Consider the following 11,676-nt stretch of genomic DNA (forward strand, 5'->3'; position numbering starts at 1 on the left):
CCCCTCTGCCTGATGTTCCACAAAACTGCTGCTCCTGCCTGACACAGTACCCAAGGAGCCCAGTACCTTGCACAAAGGAGGCATCCAATTTTTTTTTTTTTACTATATAAAAGCTATTGGGAAAGAAAGGAGGTGGGGCAATGTCATGAATTTTATTTTTTCCCATAAACCAGAATTATTTAAACTATATACCCAAACCACTCTTATCTGCCTGGCCAGCAAGGTCCTCAAAAGATTATATAGGGGGAGCAGAGGTGGCACAAGCTACTGGGTGCCTCCCTCCCACACAGGAGGTCCTGGGCTCAGTTCCACGTACTTCCTAAAAAAGAAACACAACAAGCAGACAGTCCAAACAATGCGGGGGGCGGGGGGGGGGGCAGAATATATAAATAAACTATTTTTAAAATATATCTATTTTTTCACTGTAATGTTTATAATCTAAAGCTTTCAAAATAAATTTTTTGAAAAAGTGACAACACAAGGCTATGGGGAAATATGCACACTCACACATTGCTGGCATTGCAAAACAGTAAAGCAGGCATGGGGGAAACTTGATATGCATTTATTTTTTGACTCATTCACTAAACATTTAGGAATTTAGCCTGAAACTGTACTCAAACAATACCAAGATACGTGTGCGTAATATTTATAGCAGCATGGTTTGCGACAGCTAGCTATCAGAAACAACATAAATGACCATATTTAGTCGAGTTCAATAATCTGTGGTACATCTATGAAAGGGAATCTATGCAGCTGTAAAAAATAATGAGAACATTCTGGAGAAATGGTATGGGGAATTTTAGGATATATTGTTAATTTAAGGTACCTTATTGGAATAATGAAAATGCTCTAATTCATAATGTGATGAATGCACAACTAAGTGATTTTATCAAATACCACAGATTGTACACCTTGGATGGATTGTATGCTTCATTAATGTGTATCAATAAAATTGATTTAAAAAAAAAATCAGTAAGCTAGTTTCCTCACCAGTATAGAGGTACAAAAGATTTAAGGAAAAGGGGGAAAGGGGAAAATAGAGAGGAGGCCCTCTCCTTCATTTGATGGATACCTGAAAAGGCTAAGATACCCAAAATTCAAATTTGTCCAGACCTTTCTTGTATCTTAATACATCTCCAGGAAAAGGGTCCTTCATTTTTCCCACTCCTGTGTCAAAGATTTTTACTCATTCTGTAGTGCTTACCATATGCCAGGGAATGTGCTTATTAGCTTATTATTTAGCAATAAGCCCTGGAGGGCAATACTTTTATTTTCAAAGGATTTTCCTAAGTCATCTCCTATTATTCCCCTAACTTTCCTTGTCGATGGAAATGGCAGTTCACCCCTCACCACTTAATATGTGGAGGAGCTGAGACCTAAAGAAATTTCGGCGACCTGACCAGAGGTCACAAATGGGGGGCGAAACCCGTACCCACACTTGGGTTTCCTGACTCCCCTCTTCCCATCAACTGTTGGGGGGGAGTTACTTAACTACTGGCCCTTGGGCTCTGCGGCAGGATCTGGTATAGGACGGGCGGCCGGTGGTCCCCCCGCCTAGGGCACCCTGCGGCTTTGAGCGCTTCCCCCCCGCGGACTCAAGTGGGGTAGACAGGCTGAGATCGTGCCCCGGCAGCGCAGCAGGAGGGATCCCCAGGCCGTAGGAGTTGAAGCCATTTGGTATCACGGAAAACGGCTTTGGAGGGAGTTCTAGTCCTGCCAGCGTTTACAGTGTGTGCCTGTAAATCCCTCAGCCACTCCGACTCTCACTTTCCTCCTCTGTGAAATGGAGACCTTAACACCCACCTCCCTACTCAGGGTGATACCCGTGACGCTCAGAAAGGTAGAGCTTTGTCCACTGGAAGACGTGTGCCTCGGTAGGAACTTCTCCCCACCCCAACTCGCGGCCACCCTCGGAAGCATGAAACTTTTCCCCCGCGCTCGGCCTGCCCGGCTCCCATCTCCACCACCTGGAGAGGGTGGGTTCCCGGAGCCAGTTCTTGGGAACACGCCCTCCCCGGCCGCGCTCGGGCTCGCGCGGCTGCTCCGCAGGACGCTGTCGCCGTCGGTCTCGAGTGCCCACGCCCCGGCAGGCCCGGGGGTCCGCGTCTGCCCCGCCCCGCCGCGCGCCCGCCCGAGGCCGGGTCTCGCCGCCGGGACGCCCCTCCCCGCGGGGCGTGGGTCTCCCCTCTTCCTAGCCCGCGTGAGTCAGAAACAAAGGAGGGGGTGGGGAGCGGCCCCGGCTCCGGCTCCGCGATTCGCCCTTTATTCTGAACTCGCAACGTCAGCGGCGGGCGCATGGAGCGGCGGGGCGCGGGCTGGGCCGCCCACTGCGCGCGGGGCCGGGGCGGCGGCGGGGCGCGCGGGCAGCCGGGCCGCGGGGGCGCCGCGATGGAGGGCGCCGGGGCGCGGGCGGCGGGCGGGCGCGAGTGTGCGGGCGCGCGGGGGGCCGGCCTCTAGCGTAACCCGAGCTCCAGAGAAGGGGCGAGTCGGGGCGAGGGAGGAGCGGCGGCGGCGCGGGGCCACCTCCGACGCCCGCCCGCGGCCCCGGCGCCCGCCCGCGCCCCCCGGGAATGATGAAGAAGAACAATTCCAGCAAGCGGGTGAGTGCGCGCGCCGGCGCGGCCGCCGCGGCGGACTCGGGGCTCCGAGGACGCGGCCCCCGCCTGCGCGAGCCGCCCCTCCCCAGCGCCCCGCGGCGGCTGCGGGGTCCCCACGGCGCTCGGCCCGGAGGCGCGCGGCCCCGCCGCGGGGGCTTTTGTTTGTTTACTTGGGTCGGGGGGTTTTCACTTGGGTTAGTTGCGCGCGGCCGCCACCTCCTCCTCCGGCCCTGGGCATCGCGCTCTGCCGCGGCGAGGAGACAATGAGAAATAAAAGAACACGCCGTTAATCCCGGCGCGGCGGGAGGAGGCTGGGGGATCCTGGGCCACCTCTGCCCCCAGGCCCAGCCCGCAGCCCTCGCTCTCGCGGTTGCAGGGCTTTATTCGGGGGCGACGGGGGAGGGAGTTCCCCCGAGTGGAAACCTTGTAAGTGGGGGGACGAGACTTTGGGCCCCCGACTCCAGCCCTCGGTGGCGCGGTCACCGGAGAGGAGGAGAGGGGAACTGAGAAGAATGGCAGGAGGCGGACGGCGGAGAAGGAGAAGACGAGAGCACTGATCACCTAAGCATCTGGGTCTTGTCTCGCCCCTGGGACAGGGGCCTCCGGACGGAAATCATCAGTCTGCACCGCCTGAGAAGGTCGGCTGGGTCCGGAAATTCTGCGGGAAAGGGATTTTCAGGGAGATTTGGAAAAACCGCTATGTGGTGCTGAAAGGAGACCAGCTCTACATCTCTGAGAAGGAGGTAGGGGCCCTTTCGCTCTGTCCGCCCCGATTTCCTCTTTCTCCCCACTAGATCTCCCCACAGGGGACTCCTGTACCTCCAGTTACACCCCCTACCACACCCCCACTTGCTTCCAGATTCCATTTGAAGGCAAGTTCGGGGTGGGGTTAGTCTCTACCCCAGTTATCTGCAGGGAAAGGTCACCCCTTAGTGAGAATTCCTGAATTAGAAGTTGAGTTTGCCTCTTATTTAATATTGTTTCTTTGCAGATATCTTTCTAACGATAATCCCCCTCCCAAGTCGTCCGAAAAATTCTGAGTGTCCCCTGCTTCCCTCTGCCCTGTCCGGGCCTCTGGCTGCACGCATGTTCTTTTTCTTTGCTGTTGCTGCTGAAACACTCTGTACAGCTTCTTCTCCACTGCTTCCTGCCCCCCCATCCACCTCAGCCAGCCTCCCCTTTCCTGTCTACCAGGGGCGAGCTCGGGTCACAGCAGCAGCTCAGCCCTCCTGAAGCAGAGTGCGCAGGCGACCTGGAGGGAATGTGAGATGATTTCGGGTAGGGCGTTTGTGAGTGGCAAACAGTTGTTTCTGCTAAAGCCGATGTCTCTAAGTAATACGCCCTTTATTCCCTACCCCAGCTCCCCTTAAACCAAACTCACTCTCCATCCCTTCCTGACCAGCACCCCCACCCCACCCCCCAATTTGAACCAGAAGGGAGAGGGGGCTGAAGTTTTGAATCCCGGTCTGCCTCCGGGGGGCTTTCGGCGCTGTAGTTAAAATGGCTACCCACTGGGTCAGAACCTGAGCCAGACCCTGAGTCCAGGCTCTTCCTCCTTCCATCCCTAACTCTTGGGATCAGCAGCACATAGCAGTGTTGAGAAGTGGGAAGTACCCCTCTGCGAGACCAAGTCGTTGCAGGCCCTATCTCTGTGGCCGTGAGACTGTAACGCTAGGAGGGTGGCCTGTGTCCCCTTTGGGTGGCCCTTCCTCTCCCGGATTCCGTGTTCCCTCACCCAGTCAACTGGGAAGTCCTCCTTGAGTTCTAACCTCCTTTGCTTCCTGAGGGAGAGATAATATAATCAGTAGATTATATTTAGGTAAATAAATCCTTTTATGGTATTGAAACAGGCTCGCATGCCATCTAAGAGAAAGTACTCATCTGCAAAGAGCGTCTACTGAGACAACCAGGGAAAACTAAGCTGTTCCAGGGTTGAAGAGATTCCCTCTTTAGGTTATTTAAACTCAACTCTTTACACTAAGCTAGGAACTGGGTGATGGAGAGTAGGGCGAGAGAGGACTTCGATGGGACGATTTATTTTTAAGTGTCACCTCCACCCAGCCACAAATCCTAAAAGGTTGTCTCCACAATTTTTTGGCTTTCCCAAAGCAAGTAGAAAAAAAAACAAGTGTCAAAGACTATCTCCCATCTTCCCTGAACTTCATAATGGCAGGAAACTTTAGTGAGTAATCAGGGAGCACTTCCCACACATCAGAGGGGAAACACGAGAATAGTGAAAGGCTAGATAGACGTCAGGAGACCTTTCTTTCTAGTTTGTATTTGTCCAAAGAGGCAGACTCTGGGGGCGAAAGAGCAGGAGTGCGCCTTGTTTGTGAAGGAAAGGGTCTCCAGAGGCAGGGGAAATGATGGAATGAGCTCAGCCCAGGATGTCTGGCGTCCTGTGAGTCAGGAGCATCTGGCCGGTCATGGGGCCAACTGCCCCCTGCTGGGAAGGGCACAGGAAAAGAGGGAACAAGCTTGCTGAGGTTAGTCTTCTCTGGGGACAGTGTCCATGCTACAAGGGGCCATGGCTAAAGGCAGGACTGACAGAGAATTCTAGGCTTTATTCTTCCCACTTCCTAAAAGCTCCAGAGCCAAAAGAGTCAAGATTTTTTAAATGCATAGTGCCATGCTTGTAATTAAAACGTTAATGCAAGAAAAGCCCTAACCCTCTCCCCCAGAATTTGCACTGCTCTTTTTTTGTTACTTCTCATAAAGGCAGGCTCTCCCAAAGAAATCCTTCTCTACTGTTAATAATGATTTTCCTCATTCTCAAAGTCCAGAGAGGCCTCAGGCCTGATGTGTAGGAACTGAAGCGAGACGATAGAGAGGCCTCATGGTAAAGGGAATTGGCAAGCCCGGGAAGCATCCCTTTCTGTGGGCTAAGGACAAAGAATCAGGGCAAAGGAAGGGTTAACGCAGGACAAAGGAAAGGTTAACTTTGGAAGACTGGGTAATTATAAATGAGTCTTGGTGATGGAGAACAGAATGCAGCAGAACCAGGCTCCTGGGGCTGCCCATCTTCCCTGGGTCCTGGGATACACTTGCCCTGCTGTTGGCTTCACCCTGTCCCTGCCCCTGCCTTACTAAGAGCTGACCTGTCAGTGTCTTCTGCTCCCCAGAGCTCTTCATCAGCCTGTACCCAAGCCAGGATACCCCCTCCCTTCCCTTCCCCTCCCCTAAGGAAAACGGAACACTAACTCTCTTCCCTTGGCGACAGGCACACACCCAGCACTTTCCTCTCCAAGATTTCTGGCCTCTGCTGATAGTCTCAACTCTAGGGAAGGAGGAGGGAGGCGGGGTGATACAGCATCCTACCTCCCTGCCCCATGTTTCTGGGAATTGTTGTTGGACACCCTTTGCCAGCGTCTTGTCTCATTATCCTCCAAGGCCTCTGGTCACTTCCCAACCCAGAGCCGGGGAGCCTGGAAAGGGGAGAGCTCTGGAGGGGCCAAGCCAAAACAAATGGAGGTGGGTGGCTGAGCAGTCGCTCAACCGAATGGGGCTGTGAGAGCCTCTATCCGAGTGTCAGCCCCCTGGGTCAAGCAGCCGCTCAGGACCAAGGGCAGGTGCAGGGCGCCAGAGGGGCTGGGGAAAGGAGAAGAGACACTTTGCCACTTAAAGTTGAAGAGAACCAGCAGCAGAGATGAGGTCACCTCCACACACACATTCTTGGTTCAGAGCTAGGGAATGGAGGCTCTTTTGTGAAAGAATTCTAGTCGGCGTCAGTGGATGTCTTCCGAGGAAGGCCCGAAGCTGATTTTATCTGCTTGTTTGGTGGTTTTCATCTCTCATCCCAGGAAAATGGGACCAGCTCATTCCCAGGTTCTTCCAACCCCAGGCCCAAGTAGGAGAGCGCAAACAGGTTTTTCTAACCACAGCCTGCGTTATTTCAGTCAGTGACTAAGTGCCCTGTCTCTAACGTTGGTCCTTGCAAGCCAAAACGAATCCATAAGCCACAGCTTCAGCGCACCAGGGCTATCGAGACCGCTTTAGGCGAAAGGAGAAAAAACTCTGAGAAAGTTTACCCTTCTTCTGAGAGGAACCTTTGAAGAAAGATGAATGGAGTTTGCTTTGTGATGTTCAGAAAAGGCTGAAGGGCTGGGCTGGGGGCTGTGGGTAGAACTGTGGTCTCTGGTTAGACATTCAGCAAGAGAGTAAGAGCCAAAAGTTGGATGAAGCTGCTCAGAGTTGAACCAGCCTGCAGGATAAAGACTGTAGCAGGAAAGGTTAAATGTAGATGCAAGGAAGACTGTCCTGGCAGTGAGGGAAGCTGGGCTGTCAAACTGAAGCAAAGGAAAGAGAATACTTTTTTCCAAGTCTGAAACATAGTGCTCCAGGGAACGATAAGTGCCTCATTGCCAAGAGATAGGTAGATACATTAAATGACTTCTCAAGACTAGCGGAGTCAAAGCTGGGTTGACAGTGCCTTGGAGGGAGTAAGGAGGGATGATAGGAACTGCAGTTGTATTTCTCAGCTTCTGTGAACAAACTCTGCTATACAGGGGCTGCCTTTCCTATGGTGATGGAGCGTCTGGAATGAATGAGGCAGTTGAATCTCCTTATAATAGTATGTATTAGAAAAAGGAATAAGGTGAGGTAAGAAAGCGACATGGTAAACGTAAGACTGGGGAGGCCGCAGCAGCCTCCGTTCCCGCAGGCATCCCCTGGCCTTTCTCTCCTCCCTCTGGGCAGTCAGGGGCCATCGGTCTTACTTCAGGATGGTCACCCTCCTTGCCTTGTGAGCCATGTCCTCTTAAGGACAAAGTGCGGGTCCTGGCTGAGGAAAGGCATCCTGGGGTTCTGAACGGGTGACTTGTCTGAGGAGAGCAGGGATCAGGGGTTTAAACCCAAACCCCCTTTCCGGGTCAGGGCTGGCCCCACCCCCGAGCTCTCTCCGGTCCCGTCGTCCCTCCCCCCGCCCCAGGCTTCTTCCTGGTTCCCGAGACAGGTCTAAGTAGCAATTTGGAGGTAAGGGAGAAGGACTAAGTAATTCTTACCCTCCCCACCTCACCTCACCCCAACGCTTCCCTAGGTAAAAGATGAGAAAAATATTCAGGACGTGTTTGACCTGAGTGACTATGAGAAGTGTGAAGAGCTCCGGAAATCCAAGAGCAGGAGCAAGAAGAACCACAGCAAGTTCACCCTCACCCACTCCAAACAGCCCGGGAACACGGTACGTTTCTCCTGCCGCCTTGGGCGCTGGCACGCCGAGGGGGCCTGGGGGCCAGGGAGAGCGCCTTCCCTGCAGGCTGTGCCTCCTAGCCCTCTTGGCTCAGAGGCCCTGAATTACTCTCCCCGCTGGCTTTTATCATTTAACCTGAGAATATTATGGCCATTTCCTTCCCTCCAGACAGGCCAGCCTTTAAACCATCCAACACGAAGATCAACCCTCTGTCTCTCTCACACACACGCACACATACATCTCTTAGAAGAAAATCACAGGTCCCTGTATCCTGCTCGGTAGTCGAGTTTCTGAATCTAATTTTCCTTGTCGGAGGGAACCCAGGGAAGCCGTTCCTGTTGCATTTTATTTCTTTGTCTTTGTTTTCGTTGCTATCCTTTACCAGATCTCTTCAAATTATCTCCAGCCCCATGCTAATATCCAATACCCTTTCGTGGTTGCTTCTAAAACAGCCTCTGTGTTATGGGCATTTTGTAGGCATCGAGGCTGGGTTTCCTTAAATTATGGATAGCGGCAGAAGCAGAATCTCTCTCCTCGCAGGAACTGCATCTAAAAGAATGAGATTATAATTTCTTATTTCTTCACTGTCAAGGTGAGACACCAACTCTAAACCCCTGGCTGAAACAAGAATCTTCCCCTCACAGGCACCCAACCTGATCTTCCTGGCAGTGAGTCCAGAAGAGAAGGAATCGTGGATCAGTGCCCTCAACTCCGCTATCACCCGAGCCAAGAACCGCATCTTGGATGAGGTCAGGGGGCTCACTGTGGGGTGAGGGACGTGCGGGGCCAAAGGGAGCAACTGTGACTCACTACGGAGGGAGGGTTACTGCGTGGCTCTACGTCCTCTCTCCCCTACCAGCTCTACTTCTTTAAATGCCCGAAAACCCTTTCCTCCCTCTCCCTTCTCTCCAAGTCTTTTCGGCCAACTCCTCTTCCCCCCTTATGGTATGTGGACCGGCCTGGGGCCAGCACTGGGCGCTCCTTCATGTCCAGGAAATCCCTTGCCCGTAGGACTTGCTCCGAAGCAGTTCGTGGTGGGGGTTTGCTTCCCAGTCCAGACACGTCCAGGCCTCAGGGGATGCTGGGTTGGGGCAGAGTCTGTGAAGAGCACCCATGACTCACAGTGCATCTTTTCAGGTCACCGTGGAAGAAGACAGCTATCTCGCCCACCCCACTCGAGACAGGGCAAAAATTCAACACTCCCGCCGCCCCCCAACTCGAGGACACCTAATGGCCGTGGTATGTACGACCGAAAGAAAGTAAAAATTGCTGCAGAGCGGGTGGCGCCCGGTGGTCAAGCACCTGCTTCGCGTGAACGAGGTCTGTCTCAGAACTGTACCTCAACCAGACCACCAGAGGGACTTGGGGAGGCCCCCTTGAAAGCAAGGGCAAACGGCTAGGGAAGTGCTTTATTGAGCACCCGCCCTCAACAAGCTTACCAGCTTTGGGGGGAAATGAAACTTACAAAGTAGAAAAATAGAAGAACCAGAGACTGTCCAAGACCATAAAAGCTACCGCGTGGTGGCTGGTGGCCCCGAGTATTCAGAGGAGGAAGGACCGCAGTGAGTCTCTGTGACATGGAAAGTGGTGGCTTCTTTCACTGGTCTAAGCCCTTGGCCCTGGGGAGAGAGGCAGTCGGGGTGGTAGAAAGGCCAGAGGCCCTGCAGTCCAACAGAACCTGAGTGGGCATCTCGGTTTGTGGTTTACTGTCTTTGTGGTTCTCCGAAGCGGCACGGCTCCAACTCTGAAATGGGGCGGCAGTCAGGCCTACGTAGGAGAGTTGCTGCGAGGAATGATCGCAACAACGTATGTAGAAGTGCGCAGTGAGGCGCCGACTGCCTGTAGCATTACAGTCTTCTGGAAATAGGTGAGCAGGTTTTATTAGAAGGCAAGAGGTTCTGCATCCCAGACAGCAGAGAGGGCTGAATTGTATGGCTCAGAGGATGCAGCTGGAAGGGACAGTGACGTGCTGTGCGGAGCATCCTGGGGTCTCCCCTCAGGAAGCTCACCGTGAAGGGGAGACAAGCAGGAGAAGTTACTGTAGAGCACAGATTAGTAAAGGAAGAGATAAGTTCCTGTCGCTCTCAGAGGAGTAAGAAATAGCAAATAAAGGAGAAAGGCTCAGCCAGGAGGGAAGGGTTTCTCAATCAGGGAAGGGATCCTGAAAATGACCACAGCTGGCGTCTCTGCAACCCCTACCGGACTGCTTCATCCCCTTCGTTCCCACCCTGTTCCTCCCCAGGCTTCGACCTCTACCTCGGATGGGATGCTGACCTTGGACCTGATCCAGGAGGAAGACCCCTCCCCTGAGGAGCCAGCCTCCTGCGCCGAGAGCTTCCGGGTCGACCTGGACAAGTCTGTGGCCCAGCTGGCGGGCAGTCGGCGGAGGGCGGATTCCGACCGTGTGCGGCCCCCTTCAGACCAGGCAGGCAGCCTTCTCCGACCTTGGGAAAAGCTCGACAAGGGGGCCACCTACACCCCCCAGGCACCCAAGAAGCTGACCCCCACAGAGAAAGGCCGCTGCGCCTCCCTCGAGGAGATCCTGTCCCAGCGGGACGCCGCCTCCAGCCGCACCCTCCAACTCCGGGCCAAGGACCCTCCGACCCCCATCCCGCCCCACCGGGGGCAGCTGTCCCGAATCCAGGACCTGGTGGCAAGGAAACTGGAGAAGACTCAGGAGCTGCTGGCAGAAGTGCAGGGCCTGGGCGATGGGAAGCGAAAGGCCACGGAACCCCCCGGGTCTCCTCCGGACTCTGAGTCGGAGCAGCTGCTGCTGGAGACGGAGAGGCTGCTCGGGGAGGCGTCGTCGAACTGGAGCCAGGCCAAGAGGGTGCTCCAGGAGGTCCGGGAGCTGAGGGACCTGTACAGGCAGATGGACCTACAGACCCCAGACCCCCGCCTCAGACAGACCGCCCAGCACAGCCAGTACCGGAAGAGCCTGATGTGAGGGAAGGGACTGGGGCCTGGAACTTGGGGGGGCGGGGTCCAAGGATAAAGCTTTTTTATTTACCTCAATCAAAAAAACAAAACAAATCATGCAGATTCGCTGCTCTTGCTGACGCCTGATCCGCCTACAGCCCTTCTTTCCTGCCCTCCCCTCCCTGGGGCCCCCCTCTCTCTGAGTCCTGAATTGCCTCTGATTTGAGGTGGCCCCGCTAGCAGAAGCATTCTCTCTCTGTCTGAAGAGAAAGGGAAATCAAGGCACAGTCTGGCCATGTCACACGCACCACTGCGCCCCGAGGTGGAGCGGGGAACACCCGGCTGCTCCCAAGCGCGGGTACAGGCTTCTGCATTCAAAGGGGAGGGGACTTTCTCTTTGCCCCATTCCAGGTTTTCAGTCTGAGGGTGACATCACAGCTGCCCAGCTCTGGCTCTAGGGAGGTGGAAGCCAGTGCCACCTGTCCATGCACATAGGAGAAGGCAGTTTCCCCCAGCCCTGAGGATTTGTGGAATTAAAATCTCCCCCGTCAGACTCTGGCTCCTCATTCACAGCAGTCCCTCTGATGGGAGATTGAGCCGCCGGGCTTTTCGTACGCAGAGAGTTTCTTCCCTTCACCTCCAGACCCTCCTCAACACTGATTCAAAGAGACAACCCGGGATGGGGGAGACGGGTTTGCGTTATTTCTCTAGGGAGCCTAACGCAGGGGAACTAAGACAGCTGACCCCGGGGAAGAACTGAACTAAGAATGAAACTGCTCTGTGATGCAAGCAGGGCAGGACGAAGGGGAAAACCAAACATGTGTCCAGCTTCCTCTTTCGGCCAAGTGAGGGTTTCCTGTAGCCTCTCCCTCGTCTTCCTCAAACCTCTGTTCCAAAATTAATGAAGCCCTAACTGAAGAAAACCACGTCTCTGCTCACACCACCACCTCCCTTCCTGACTAGCTCTGGAGACCA

General features: G+C 54.3%; 1 protein-coding gene across 2 annotated transcripts; it reads left to right on the top strand.

Annotated features, from left to right (window-relative positions):
- Positions 1-1,903: 1,903 nt before the first annotated feature.
- Positions 1,904-10,841, top strand: PLEKHO1 (pleckstrin homology domain containing O1). Of its 2 annotated transcripts, none has more exons than XM_058309627.1 (6): positions 1,904-2,200; positions 3,194-3,340; positions 7,633-7,773; positions 8,427-8,531; positions 8,920-9,021; positions 10,025-10,841. In XM_058309627.1, exons 1-6 carry the CDS (start codon positions 1,919-1,921, stop codon positions 10,727-10,729), a joined length of 1,482 nt encoding a protein of 493 aa, XP_058165610.1. In that variant the 5' UTR covers positions 1,904-1,918; the 3' UTR covers positions 10,730-10,841. The 2 variants fall into 2 exon arrangements, with proteins under 2 accessions (XP_058165610.1, XP_058165611.1); XM_058309628.2 differs by lacking the exon at positions 1,904-2,200 and adding an exon at positions 2,434-2,600.
- The last annotated feature ends 835 nt before the right edge of the window (positions 10,842-11,676 follow it).

Source organism: Dasypus novemcinctus, chromosome 13 (assembly GCF_030445035.2).
Source record: "Dasypus novemcinctus isolate mDasNov1 chromosome 13, mDasNov1.1.hap2, whole genome shotgun sequence".
Taxonomy (NCBI): Eukaryota; Metazoa; Chordata; class Mammalia; order Cingulata; family Dasypodidae; genus Dasypus; species Dasypus novemcinctus.

What these genes read in the sequence shown, in the direction of transcription:
- PLEKHO1 (XM_058309627.1), top strand. Translation starts at nt 1,919, where the DNA reads ATGAAACTTTTCCCCCGCGCTCGGCCTGCCCGGCTCCCATCTCCACCA. An exon ending in CTCCCCTCTTCCTAGCCCGC is followed by an intron (nt 2,201 to 3,193) that starts GTGAGTCAGAAA and finishes CCCCTGGGACAG; the next exon opens with GGGCCTCCGGACGGAAATCA. An exon ending in GAGGACACCTAATGGCCGTG is followed by an intron (nt 9,022 to 10,024) that starts GTATGTACGACC and finishes GTTCCTCCCCAG; the next exon opens with GCTTCGACCTCTACCTCGGA.